Source organism: Anomalospiza imberbis, chromosome 4 (assembly GCF_031753505.1).
Source record: "Anomalospiza imberbis isolate Cuckoo-Finch-1a 21T00152 chromosome 4, ASM3175350v1, whole genome shotgun sequence".
In the NCBI taxonomy this organism is placed as follows: Eukaryota; Metazoa; Chordata; class Aves; order Passeriformes; family Viduidae; genus Anomalospiza; species Anomalospiza imberbis.
The window spans coordinates 57,572,068-57,583,530 of NC_089684.1; the positions used below are offsets into that span (position 1 = coordinate 57,572,068).

The 11,463-nt window shown below is 41.1% G+C and overlaps 1 protein-coding gene across 3 annotated transcripts in view; it reads left to right on the forward strand.

Annotated features, from left to right (window-relative positions):
- The window catches only part of C1QTNF7 (C1q and TNF related 7), a 50,137-nt gene extending 39,959 nt beyond the window's left edge, over positions 1 to 10,178 (forward strand). For all 3 annotated transcript variants that reach the window (XM_068188742.1, XM_068188741.1, XM_068188743.1), the window contains exons 2-4: positions 7,170 to 7,369; positions 8,223 to 8,468; positions 9,174 to 10,178. In XM_068188742.1, coding sequence (XP_068044843.1) covers positions 8,231 to 8,468; positions 9,174 to 9,805 — 870 coding nt within the window. In that variant the 5' untranslated portion in view covers positions 7,170 to 7,369; positions 8,223 to 8,230 and the 3' untranslated portion in view covers positions 9,806 to 10,178. The remainder of the gene's footprint in view (positions 1 to 7,169; positions 7,370 to 8,222; positions 8,469 to 9,173) is intronic.
- The last annotated feature ends 1,285 nt before the right edge of the window (positions 10,179 to 11,463 follow it).

Genomic DNA, 11,463 nt, shown 5'->3' on the forward strand with positions numbered 1-11,463 from the left:
CCTGCAAGAAAGCTGCCAGCATTGATACATCCACAGGTTGCTAACACATTGAGCACTGTGAGGTGTGCAGAGCCTGGATTTCACATTGCTGTCCTGAGCATCTGTGTTGCCCAGGTAGGAAAAACTTCCAGTTTTCCTCCTGGAAAAGCTACCAGCTTGGTTTGTTGCAAGTGTACACCTAAAAGCTATGATGGTTTTTGAAAAAAATGTATTCATGTCAAGCCACAGACAGATATCCTCTTCCATTTACAGCAGAACAGGGACAAGAGACTGCCACTCAGCTGAACAGGGCTGCTCCCTGCCCCAGTCACAGCCTCCACTGCTCCCCTGTCAGAGAAGTTTATGGACACCTTCCCCAGCTTTCTTCAGAAAAATCAACCAGCTCAGTGCAGTCTAAGCCTTTAACATGTTCCTTTGGTCTCTGCCTAGTTCAATGCAGAATGTAGTCCCTGGCTGGATGCCTACTTTTCCACACAGTTCCCAGAAAGGCACAGTGCCAGGGTGATATCATTTGATGAACTTCCAGAAGAAAACAACGTGCTGGGGGAGGAGTGTACTTTTGAGGGTCTGGAAGTTTTATTCTCTTCACATTTTTCTTCTCACATGGTGAACACTGTTCTTTGGTGCCATATGCTATACCAAGGGAGCAACTGGGTGAAGGAGAATCCATCTTCAGAGGTGTCCAAGATCTAATAAACAACATATACCTTGAGGGCATGAGAATTAAGCCATGCCCAGGGACTACAGCATATTCAGCTATACATCAGGTGAAGTTCCCAATGTAGTTCTTGCTTGGCTGTTTGTCTCCCATCAGTCCCTCTTGTGCAAAGTGAATGCTGTCACGAGGGGAGCTCTCTATGGACTTCTGCCCAAAAGTCCAGGTGGGAACACAAGCAAGCACAAGGCACGAGGCAGGGGAAGTCTGTCCCCATGACTTGTGTCAAGAATCTGTGACTTTTGTTCTTATTTGTCCCCATGTGCCTTGCAGTTTGACATTTTATTTTTGTGCCCTGTTTTTCCTCTTTCCAGACCACCCAAAATGGTTTACCCAGCCTGTTTATTATTTCTCTTCTATCATCACAAGGTTGGCAAGGCAGAATGATCTAAGACAGGAAATGGAAATTTTCCTGGTAAGGGCTGGAGAGGAACCAAGAGGAGGAAGCCTGCTTGAATTGAAAGACTTTTCACAGGAGATGGGCACATTGCTCTAGGCATCTATCCACATCTTTAAATGCCTACATGCTTCCATATGCTGTATTCCAGCCCAGATTTGTGACCAACCCTTCAAATTCCAGGTCATCCCTGAAGACAGCTTCTAATTTATGACTCCTGTCTCTTTTTCCTATTTCATTTTAAGGAAATAGAGAACACACTTCAAATAATCCCATACCTGGGTTGTGTAGACACAGTCATATCCTGAGTCTTCCAGTGTTAAATCCTGGCCATTTTTCTCTACACTGCAAGCAAACATGTTATTGTCTCCATGTCACTTGCCACCTGTAAGCAACTGGCCTCACTTCTTGGCTTTCTGTCAAAACAAATTCTGTCAGGTTATATTTATTTGTGTGTTCTGGTACAGCTCGCAGTGAAACTGCTTCACCTGCCAGCATTCTTGTTAAAATTCCCACCAACTGAGTCAAGCTATCTCACCAATACACACCTTGACCAGGCTCTCTGGCATTTTTCAGAAAAACAACCTTCCAAATAATGAGAATACCTGGAGAGACTATGTTTAAAGACAGACACTGAGAAATAAAATTGCTCCCACTCTTCTGATATTTTGAAAATCAAACATACTAAACTTCTGGCCTTGATTACAAGCACTTGATTTTTAATGGAGGCTTGAGACATGGTTGAAGAATCTGATTGCGTTCAACATAGTTATGAAGATTGTTCAAACATGACTGACTACAAACTTAAGTGCGTGAGACTGTTAAATGTCAGCACTGCTAATGAGGCCTTTAAGGATTTTTTTCTCAGAAATATTTAGCTAATGGTCCTTCCCACTGGCTGATTGATTCCTTTGGGCACCATCAGTTGTTCCGGTACTGGGAATCAGAAATTCAGACTGCTCAAAAACTGTTGGGTCACTTTTCCCTTTTACACAAGGGAAACAAAACAGTGTAAAGCCATGTGAAGATTGCTGGATTGTGTAGGTAACCCAAGCAGTGTGGTAATGGCCAGCTGTGGTTTTGATTCATTAGAGTAAGGCGTGGTGTTACAGGTGAAGCTCTGGAAGTTCAGCATAGCCCAAATAACGCAAACAAGCTGGGAGATATATAAGGCTGTGGCCAGCTGAAGGTGGATGATCACTGTAAAATCCATAGGGGAAAAAAAAATCTATCATTAAGACTCATATTTTAACGGCATAAAAATCATACAGAGCAAAGTAACTGCTGACTGTGGCATGCCAAACCATAAGCACCTGTTTCTAAGGCCTTGTAGAAAGGTAAATGGTGTTGGCAGATTGAATGGCAGATTTGAACCCTTCAGGCAGTGGACACAGCTGACTTTTGTGGATCATGTTTTGAGAGGGAAAAGATTGGTATAGCCAGTGAGATTTCAAATGAATTGCTAAAGATGTCTCTCTCTCTCTGCTTCTCATCCTGACTTAGTATCTCCTTATTCACTTTGTTTTTCCTACCCTGCATTTCCTGGATGGGAGAGCTGGGGAAGGTCTGTGCATCTCACAGTGAGGATTCCTGGTAGCTATGTGGGGTATCTGGGGCCTTTGCATTTGGAAAGCCAAAGGACATATAGACTATCTTGCTCTTTACCACTAATCCATTGCCACGGCTGCAGACAGAAAGGGCCCATAAGTATCACAATTTCTCATCTACATCTTTGTGCACAAGGAAGTTAAACACATCTTCTACTGCCTAAACAGCTGTGTGTATTGGAAGTGAATTCAAAGCTAGCAAGGCAAGACAAAAGTAAGAACTTAGTCAGGGTAGCTTGTGACTAATAGCTACTGGCACTTGACCCAATTTTTATTTACAACAGATTCATGGGAAATCTTCTAGTCTTGTTTCAAAACAATGCCAATTAATAAATTTTAGAACTAGCCCTACATAGTTGAACAAGTGAGAAAGATTAGATCATACACCAGAAAGTCTCAAAACTGGGAATTTCTTACAATCCCTTAATTTCTACGTTTAAAAAAATGTTAGTGACATAGTCTGAGTATACCAGTAATGAAATGAGATTTCCTAATGGTTTGATGATAAAGCCTCTGCTGAGCCCTGGCTTCAATGGGGATCTAAATTACAAAGTATGTTCTCAAGGGAGATCATAGAATTATAGAACAGTTTGTCTTGGAAGAGACCTTTAAAAGTCATCTAGTCCAACTCCCCTGCAATCATCAGGCACATCTTCAACTAGATCACTTTGCTTAGAGTCCTGTTCAACCTGGCCTTGAATGTTTTCAGGCATGAGGCATTGACCACCTCTCTGGACAACCTGTTCCAGAGTTTTGCCATCATCATTATAAAAAATGTCTTCCTTCTGTCTATTTTAAATCTACCCTATTTTAATTTAAAGCCATATCCTCTTGTCCTATTGCAACAGGCCCTACTAAACAGTCTGTCTCCATCTTTCTTCCACGTACCACCTTTAAGTACTGAGCATGTGTCTCAGCATGTGTTCATAGAAGAGGTGCTCCAGATCTTTCACTGCCTTTGTGGTCTCCTCTGAACCTGCTCCAGCATGTCCATGTCTGTCTTCGCTGAAGACCCCAGATTTGGACACAGCATTCCAGGTGGGATCTCACAAGAGTGGAGTAGAGAGGCAAAAGCACCTCCCTTGACCTGCTGGCCACACTGCTTTTGATTCTTTAGATCTGCCACCTTAACAGACTGCAACAAGGTCCAGAAAAGCTTTTTGAATGTTTTTCCAGTATTAAATGAATGAGATAGCTTTAAGAACTCACTTGGAAAATCTGCTTCAGAAACGATTCTGAGCAAACTGGTCTAGTGAAAAGTGTCCCTGCCCACAGCAGGGAGGCTGGAACTAGATGATCTTAAAGGTCCCTTCCAACACAGACCATCCTATGATTCTATTACTATAACTGATCAGCATGTCCATCATCTTCCAGTGAATGACTTGATGTGCATTCTTCCTCTACCTAGCAGGTTTGAAACTTATTGAAATGCCATTTCCTAAATGTGGAATAACATTATTCTAACTCTGAGTTCATATCATTTTCATGATTATTTTTGGTGATGGCTATGATGAAGATGTCTGTTATTGTTCTGAAGAAGAATACCATGTGCTTATTCTGGCTTTCAGTTTTTGGAAAAACACATTGAACTCCTCAAATGTTGTTTTTCTCTGGAGACAAATCACTTGGCATATATAAATGACTTTTTTTCCTACCCCAGTTTATAGACAAAAGTTTTTTATCTTTGAAAAGGACAACCAGAAGCCAAGAACAAAGTGTTATTTATGGTTCACATTCTGCCTCCCAGTTAACTCTCTGTGAACAAATATTTAACTACAACAATAAAACTATAATAGGTGACTCCTGACAAAGTGATCTGGGAAGTCTATTATACCCTCTAACTTCTTAACACCCTGTGAACTGAAATCTCTGATTTTGGCCTCCTAAGTCAACCTGAAATTTCAAAAACCATGGTCATATGTTCTTTTTCACCTTTAACATTTCAGCAATGCTTTTAACAGCCCTCACTGGGAAATAGGGGGTATGGGTTCAACACTGTCCTTCTTTCCTTGGTCTGAGGAGATTTCTTGTTGAGTTTTTTTCCAAGAGACTGCAATAACAGACAGGCACCTCCCTCCTTTTAAAATGATTACTGTTATGTACAAAGAAATGCAAGAGTCTGAATTCAGAGGACAAGAGAATTCCTGATTCTCTGGCTTAATACATGGTTTCCTGAAAGTCATTTTCTGGCTACCACTGTTGGAAGCAGCTTTCTGTGTGCCCCCCAAGAATAAATTCAAGTCTGTAAACATCATCACCTGAACCATTATCATAATTTTCTCCCAAGCCCAGCTCTGTTTGCCTAACTGCAGTCCCACCATTCAGCTACACAGCCTCGTCACTGCTTAAGACCCCCAACAGATAGATGAAATCTCCGTATATTGTCCTCTATACCTTCTCCATCCCAAACTGGTTCTCCAAACACAATGCCCCAGCCATCTAAGGCACATCCCTCCATCCCTATCTCAACAACCCTATTCCCCTCACCTTCCCCAAATGACATTTTTCCCATGGTCTTTTCAGAAATACATGTCCCAGACTAATTAATTTCCTGTAGGCACATGAGAAGAATAGTAGGGGAGGTCTGGGAGCTGGAGACAGCTTCACAAATCAATAAGGTACTGGCCAGCCAGTGACAGGAGCAGCTGTGTGAAGGTTTTTACTCTGATTTGTAAAAATATCCTTGACACAAGCAAAACTAGAAATTGTTGAGATGGTTTTTGCCTGGCTTACATGCAACACAGTGTGGGAATATCCAGCCTACTGATTCAGACTTTCATCTGGCAAAGGGCAGGATTTTTTTCCAGTCCTTGATCCTTAGGTCATGTCTGCTTCCTATCCATCAGCTGTGTGTAAAATGTATATGCAGCTTTAAGCATGATGTCCCTCCAAGCTTCTCCCTCCTGGCTAAGTGTTTAAAGTTTTTGTTCTCTGCAGAGAGTATTTTTGTCCCTGATTTAAGTCCTATGAAAATCCATAAGCTTTATTTGAGTTTGCTCAGTAGTACATCAGAGCAAACATCGCTGTGAAGTTTGTCTTGTAGCTAACAACTGCCTTGGAGTTATCATTCACTGCTCTGCTGTATTGTTCAGCATTCATATACTAATCCATTTGTGGAGACTGCTATGCCTGACTGTATGGTAAGGTTTTATCAAATAACAGCAAAATTAATAGTTTGGTTTCTGCCAATTTGATGCAAGATGTCTAAAATGAAAAACAAAACGTGTATCACCAAAGAGGATTTTGGAGCATTGTTTATTTCTCTCCAAGAAGATTTTCATATTTTTAACTGCATTACCACTGATACTGTAACAGTTTCTAATTTTCCACTCTGTAAAATAAAAGATTCTTCATAAAGACTATGCATGTGTATATGCATATGTGCATGTATATACATATATGCTGATCTTTTCCTTGCTGAATAGATCTGACCATGCCACCCATATACCAGCTGAAATATCATGAACTGCAAATAATGTAATGGCTTGGGGGTTTAAATAAATCAGTTAGTGTCAATCATTATCACAGCAGACAGAATGAGAACAACAATTTCTAGATGAAAAGGCTCTGCAGAGGGATCTGAACAGGCTGGATCAGTGGGCTGAGGCTGGTTGTGTGAGGTTCAACAAAGTGCCAGGTCCTGCAAGCCCCAGGCAGTGCCACAGGCTGGGAGCACAGTGGCTGGAAAGCTGCCCACTGGAAAAGGACCTGGGGGTGCTGGTGACAGTGACTGAACTTGAGCCAGCTGTGCCCAGGCGGCCAAGAAGGCCAAAGGCACCTGGCCTGTACCAGCAGTAGTGTGGCCAGTGGGACCAGGACAGTGATTGTCCCCCCCATACTGGGCACTGGTGAGGCCACACCTCAAATCCTGTGTTCAGCTTTGGAACCCCACTTCAAGAAATACATTGAGGTGCTGGAGCATGTCCAGGGAAGGGCAGCAGAGCTGATGAAGGGTCTGGAGCACAGGTCCTATGAAGAGCGACTGAGGGAGCTGTGAATGTTTAGCCTGAAGGTTTGGGGGAGACCTCATCACATTCTACAACTCCCTGAAAGGAGGTGGTAGGTAGCCAGGGGGGGGCAGTCTCTTTTCCCAGGGAACAAGTGACAGGGTGAAAGGAAATAATGTCAAATTGTGGCACTGGAGGTTTAGATTGGGTAGCAGGAAATCTATCTTCACAGATTTCACAGAAAGGCTTGACTAGCATTGGAACAGGCTGCCCCGGAAAGCGGTGGAGTCACCATCTCTGGAAGAGAAACGTGGATTTTACATTGTTTAGTGATGAGCATGGTGATGTTAGGTGGATGGCTGGACTCGATAATGTTATCTTAAAGGTCTTTTCCAACCTTAATGGTTCTATCAGTCTATGATTCACTGTTAAGAAATGATAGACTGCATTTCACAGATATTTTTCTCAATTGCCCATTCTATTTTTATTTTTTCTCCCCACAGAAACCTGTGGATTCTGATTTCCTTGAATGCTGTAAATTAGCTCTGACGGAATGGGCAGCTCCAACAAAAAAACCCACACAAATTTTCTGAGAAGACATCAAAGGAACTAGAAAAAACAGCTTGACTTGTAGGTTCTCACCTGACCCATGACTGACTCTCTGCTAATGCAACACTAAATTTCAGAAACCTTTGTATATCAGGTACTGCAATTATTCTGCATGTCACTGTTTGTACAGTTACTTTTCTTTAGTATCCCAGTACACAGTGGGACAGAGAAATCTAATTTTCATCCAATTGCTTATGAAAACACCCAAATACCATATATAAGGATTTAACCAATTTTCTTGCAAGATACTGCAACACAGTTCATTGTATATGACAGCCCAAGCCAGGCTTAAAAAACTCAACCTGTTAGCAGCCCATTCACACTCCACCATCCCCTGCAGGGCAGGGCAGCTGCCTGGTTCCACCTGACATTAGGGTGAAGTGTTTATTTGTACTGTTTCCAAGGGGACCTGAAGCTGTAGCTCTCTAACTGCCATCCTTTCTGCAGCTTCAGCAAGTTTCTGCTGCAGTTATTTAAGCTGGAGATTCATTTTGCCACCATAAGGGCAAATTTCAAAATGAAACGAAGGTGTAAGCTTTATCCTCACTATAGGAACAGACTAACTCCCTGCAGCAAGAAGGCTTTTATCTGTAAAGCTTATATAGGGACCAAAGACAAACTATGCAATCAAAGGTCTTTGCATTGAAAAAATCCAGATTATTTTTTCACGCGTCAACATTTGGCCCCAAAAAGCTGATATTCACCAATTACACTATGTCAGTCTACAGCTACTTACTTGAAAGACATACAGCAACATGTACAGCGCCCAGAAAAAGCTCCAACCTGACAACTTTCCTCTTTGCCTCCTACAGGGCTTTTGGTAATGCAGAAATTTCAGGTTGAGGTCTGCACCTTTACTTGTGCATAATGCATCACAGTGTCACATTATTTGCATATTCAGAGCCATTTGCGTATGACCAGAGTGTCTTACTAATTTTTTTTTCCAGATCTGAGGATGTTTGTGTTGCTGTACATTACAAGTTTTGCCATCTACACAAGCGAACAACCTCTTCAAAGCCAGGCCAAAGGAGAAAATTACTACACCAGATATATCTGCAGCATCCCGGGTTTGCCAGGCCCTGCCGGCCCCCCGGGAGCCAGCGGATCCCCGGGGCCACACGGACGCATTGGTCTTCCAGGAAGAGATGGTAGAGATGGCAGGAAGGGAGAAAAAGGTGAAAAAGGGAGTGCAGGTACTGAATGTTTGTGTAACCTAACACAGTAGTACAAGAAAACAAGACCTTTCATCATCACTGTTATCATCATCACTATACATATGTATCTATCTATGTATCATCTATCTATATGTATGTATATATAGGTATATATATCTCTCTATATATTTATATATGAGGAGTGTGTGTATGCGTCTGTGTGGGTTTAAGTGTGATGTGTACATAAATATAGTGAGAGCATGCACATATATCAGTGTAAAGAAATGTAAATGCACAACCTTTCTTCGCACAGATGCTAAGAAAAAATTTGGAAAGAATGAAGCATGCATGGTGTCCCACCTGTGCCATTAGCCAGGTGTAAATGATTAGCAGGTGCTTAGGTATGCACTAAAAATGCTCCATTTTTAGGAAATATTTAGTGGAAAAGTATGACTACAGAGGTGGTCATGCTGCTGTCCCTGCCATGAGTAGTGCCTGTCAGTTCAGGCAGCAATAGATTGATTACATATAATATTCTTTAATGTGTAATCAAGACACATGAAGATAAGCAGGAGTTACTGGCATTCCTTTTGCAAACTTACTAGAAAATTTTGAAAGTATTTCTAGAGTATTTTGAAATTCTGACCATGTTTTTCTTGTTTGTTCAGGCACACACAGTAGCCCACACAATCATTTACTGAGGTGATATGTGCAACGATTAACTAACTTAAAATGTTTTTGAAGGTTTAAGAGGAAAGACTGGGCCATTAGGACCTGCTGGAGAGAAAGGAGACCAAGGTGAGTCTGGTAAGAAAGGACCTGGAGGATTGACTGGTGCCAAAGGTGAAGTAGGTCCAGCTGGACCACCTGGACCTAAGGGAGATAAAGGAGACCGAGGAGAGCCAGGTGCACCAGGGGTCTGCAAGTGTGGAAAGATAGTGCTGAAATCTGCCTTTTCTGTTGGCATCACCACGAGCTACCCAGAGGAAAGACTACCAATTGTATTCAATAAAGTCCTCTTCAATGAGGGGGAGCATTACAACCCGTCCACAGGAAAGTTCATTTGTGCCATCCCAGGGATTTATTATTTTTCTTATGATATCACCTTAGCAAACAAGCACCTTGCGATTGGGCTGGTTCACAATGGCAAGTACCGGATCAAGACTTTTGATGCGAACACCGGCAACCACGACGTAGCTTCTGGATCCACAGTGATCTACCTTCAGCCAGAAGATGAAGTATGGCTTGAAATCTTCTATACTGACCAAAATGGTCTCTTTTCTGATCCAACGTGGGCAGACAGTTTGTTTTCTGGATTTCTCTTATATGTTGATACAGACTACCTTGATGCTTTATCAGATGAAGATGAGCTCTGAAGCAGATGTCAAATGACATTCAAACTGGAGGCCCCAACATAAGATTTTATTCATCTGTGTGGGGAAAACAAAGCTGAAATGAAAAAATAAAAATCTGTGTGTTCATTCTTGTTTTGATTGGAACCAAACCTGAGCTCGTAAGGATGTTCTAGAACCTAGGATGGATTTTTTAGAGAACAGCAGGGATATCAAAATGAACTATAATTAACAAAAGACTGCATCACTCCAGGATTGACTCTTCCCGAAAATTACATTTATAATACTATTTAAACAAATTTAAGATACTGTACATTGTTTTTTATATAAAATGTATTAATTTGCAATTTAGAGTGGCTATTTTGTATATTACATTAAAGTAAAATTGAACAATTCACTGCAATATAATCTTTGGTCATTTTAGGACAGGCAATGCATTAAAAACAGATAGGAGAGGAATAAAATAGGAATGACTGCTTCAGGATGCCACTGCACAGGTCACAAGAACAGTCTCATCTGATATTTATACCAACAAATAGCATTCATAGGAAACCAACCTCACAGTAAGTACATGAAGATTTGTACTAGCTGAGGACTACTCAATAGCAGCCATAAAAGACTAGAACAAAGCTATGAAACATATAAAGAAATTAAAAACTGGAAGATCTGGAAACTTGGAGATAGTCAGTATTTAGTGGGTATTTTCAGTGTAATTCCATGTGTCTTTGCTATTCTTTAAATGCTATCTATTATCGTTATGAGAAATGTGGAAAAAAAGTATAAACTTTTTGCTGAAGATAATTGTGGGTGCCCAGAAATGACAGGACAGTAATCACTAACCAGAGTAAATTATATGAAGCAAAGTGAGTCACATCATTAAAGCAGAAGTTATATTTCAATATGACCAAATGCCATAAAATAAATGTAGGTCACAGACAAGAAGGAAAACTGCATTCAGCAAATCAATGACCTTGGAAAAGGTACATGGGACCTTAAGGATTATCAGCTAAATAGGAGTAATAAAAGTAGGCTGTTGCTACCATCCTTTGGATGTATGATAAATGGAATTAAAAGTAGAGATGAATAGTGGTTACCTAGGAAGCAACTACTTCTGTCAGTGTTTCAAAAACTTACTTGAAAGTTGCAAAAAAATGTTTATACTTCTATTCATGGGGATTATACAAGAGATGTAACAAGGTCAATTTACTTTTCTTGTCAATGACGTTAAGAGGTGATTTAATCACGACCTGCACCCATCGGGAGATAAAACTTCTGGTAGTACCTGGCACTTTCCTCTATCAGATAGGAGCACAGCAAGGTCCATTGGTGAGAAACGGTATCAATCCCCAGTGGAAATGAGGAATCCCCTTTATCAGTGGCAGCAACCAATCACTGTAAAAATATCTAGGGACATCACGAGCTCTCCAGCATTCAACACCAGTCAAGACTGGCAATTTTTCATTGGGTCCTCTTACTTCCCAAGAATTTGTAATCTTTTATTCATCCCAGATTTACAGAGACCTGCTATTTCTAACAGTTATTCAGATAACGTTAAATGTTAGTGGTCTGTGTTGCACAACTCTTGAGCCCACTTTAGTTATGACCAAGGCAGATGGAAATTTCAGGGTTTTTCTGTGTATTTGATGGATTAAGAAAGTTACAACCAGACAAAATGACACATA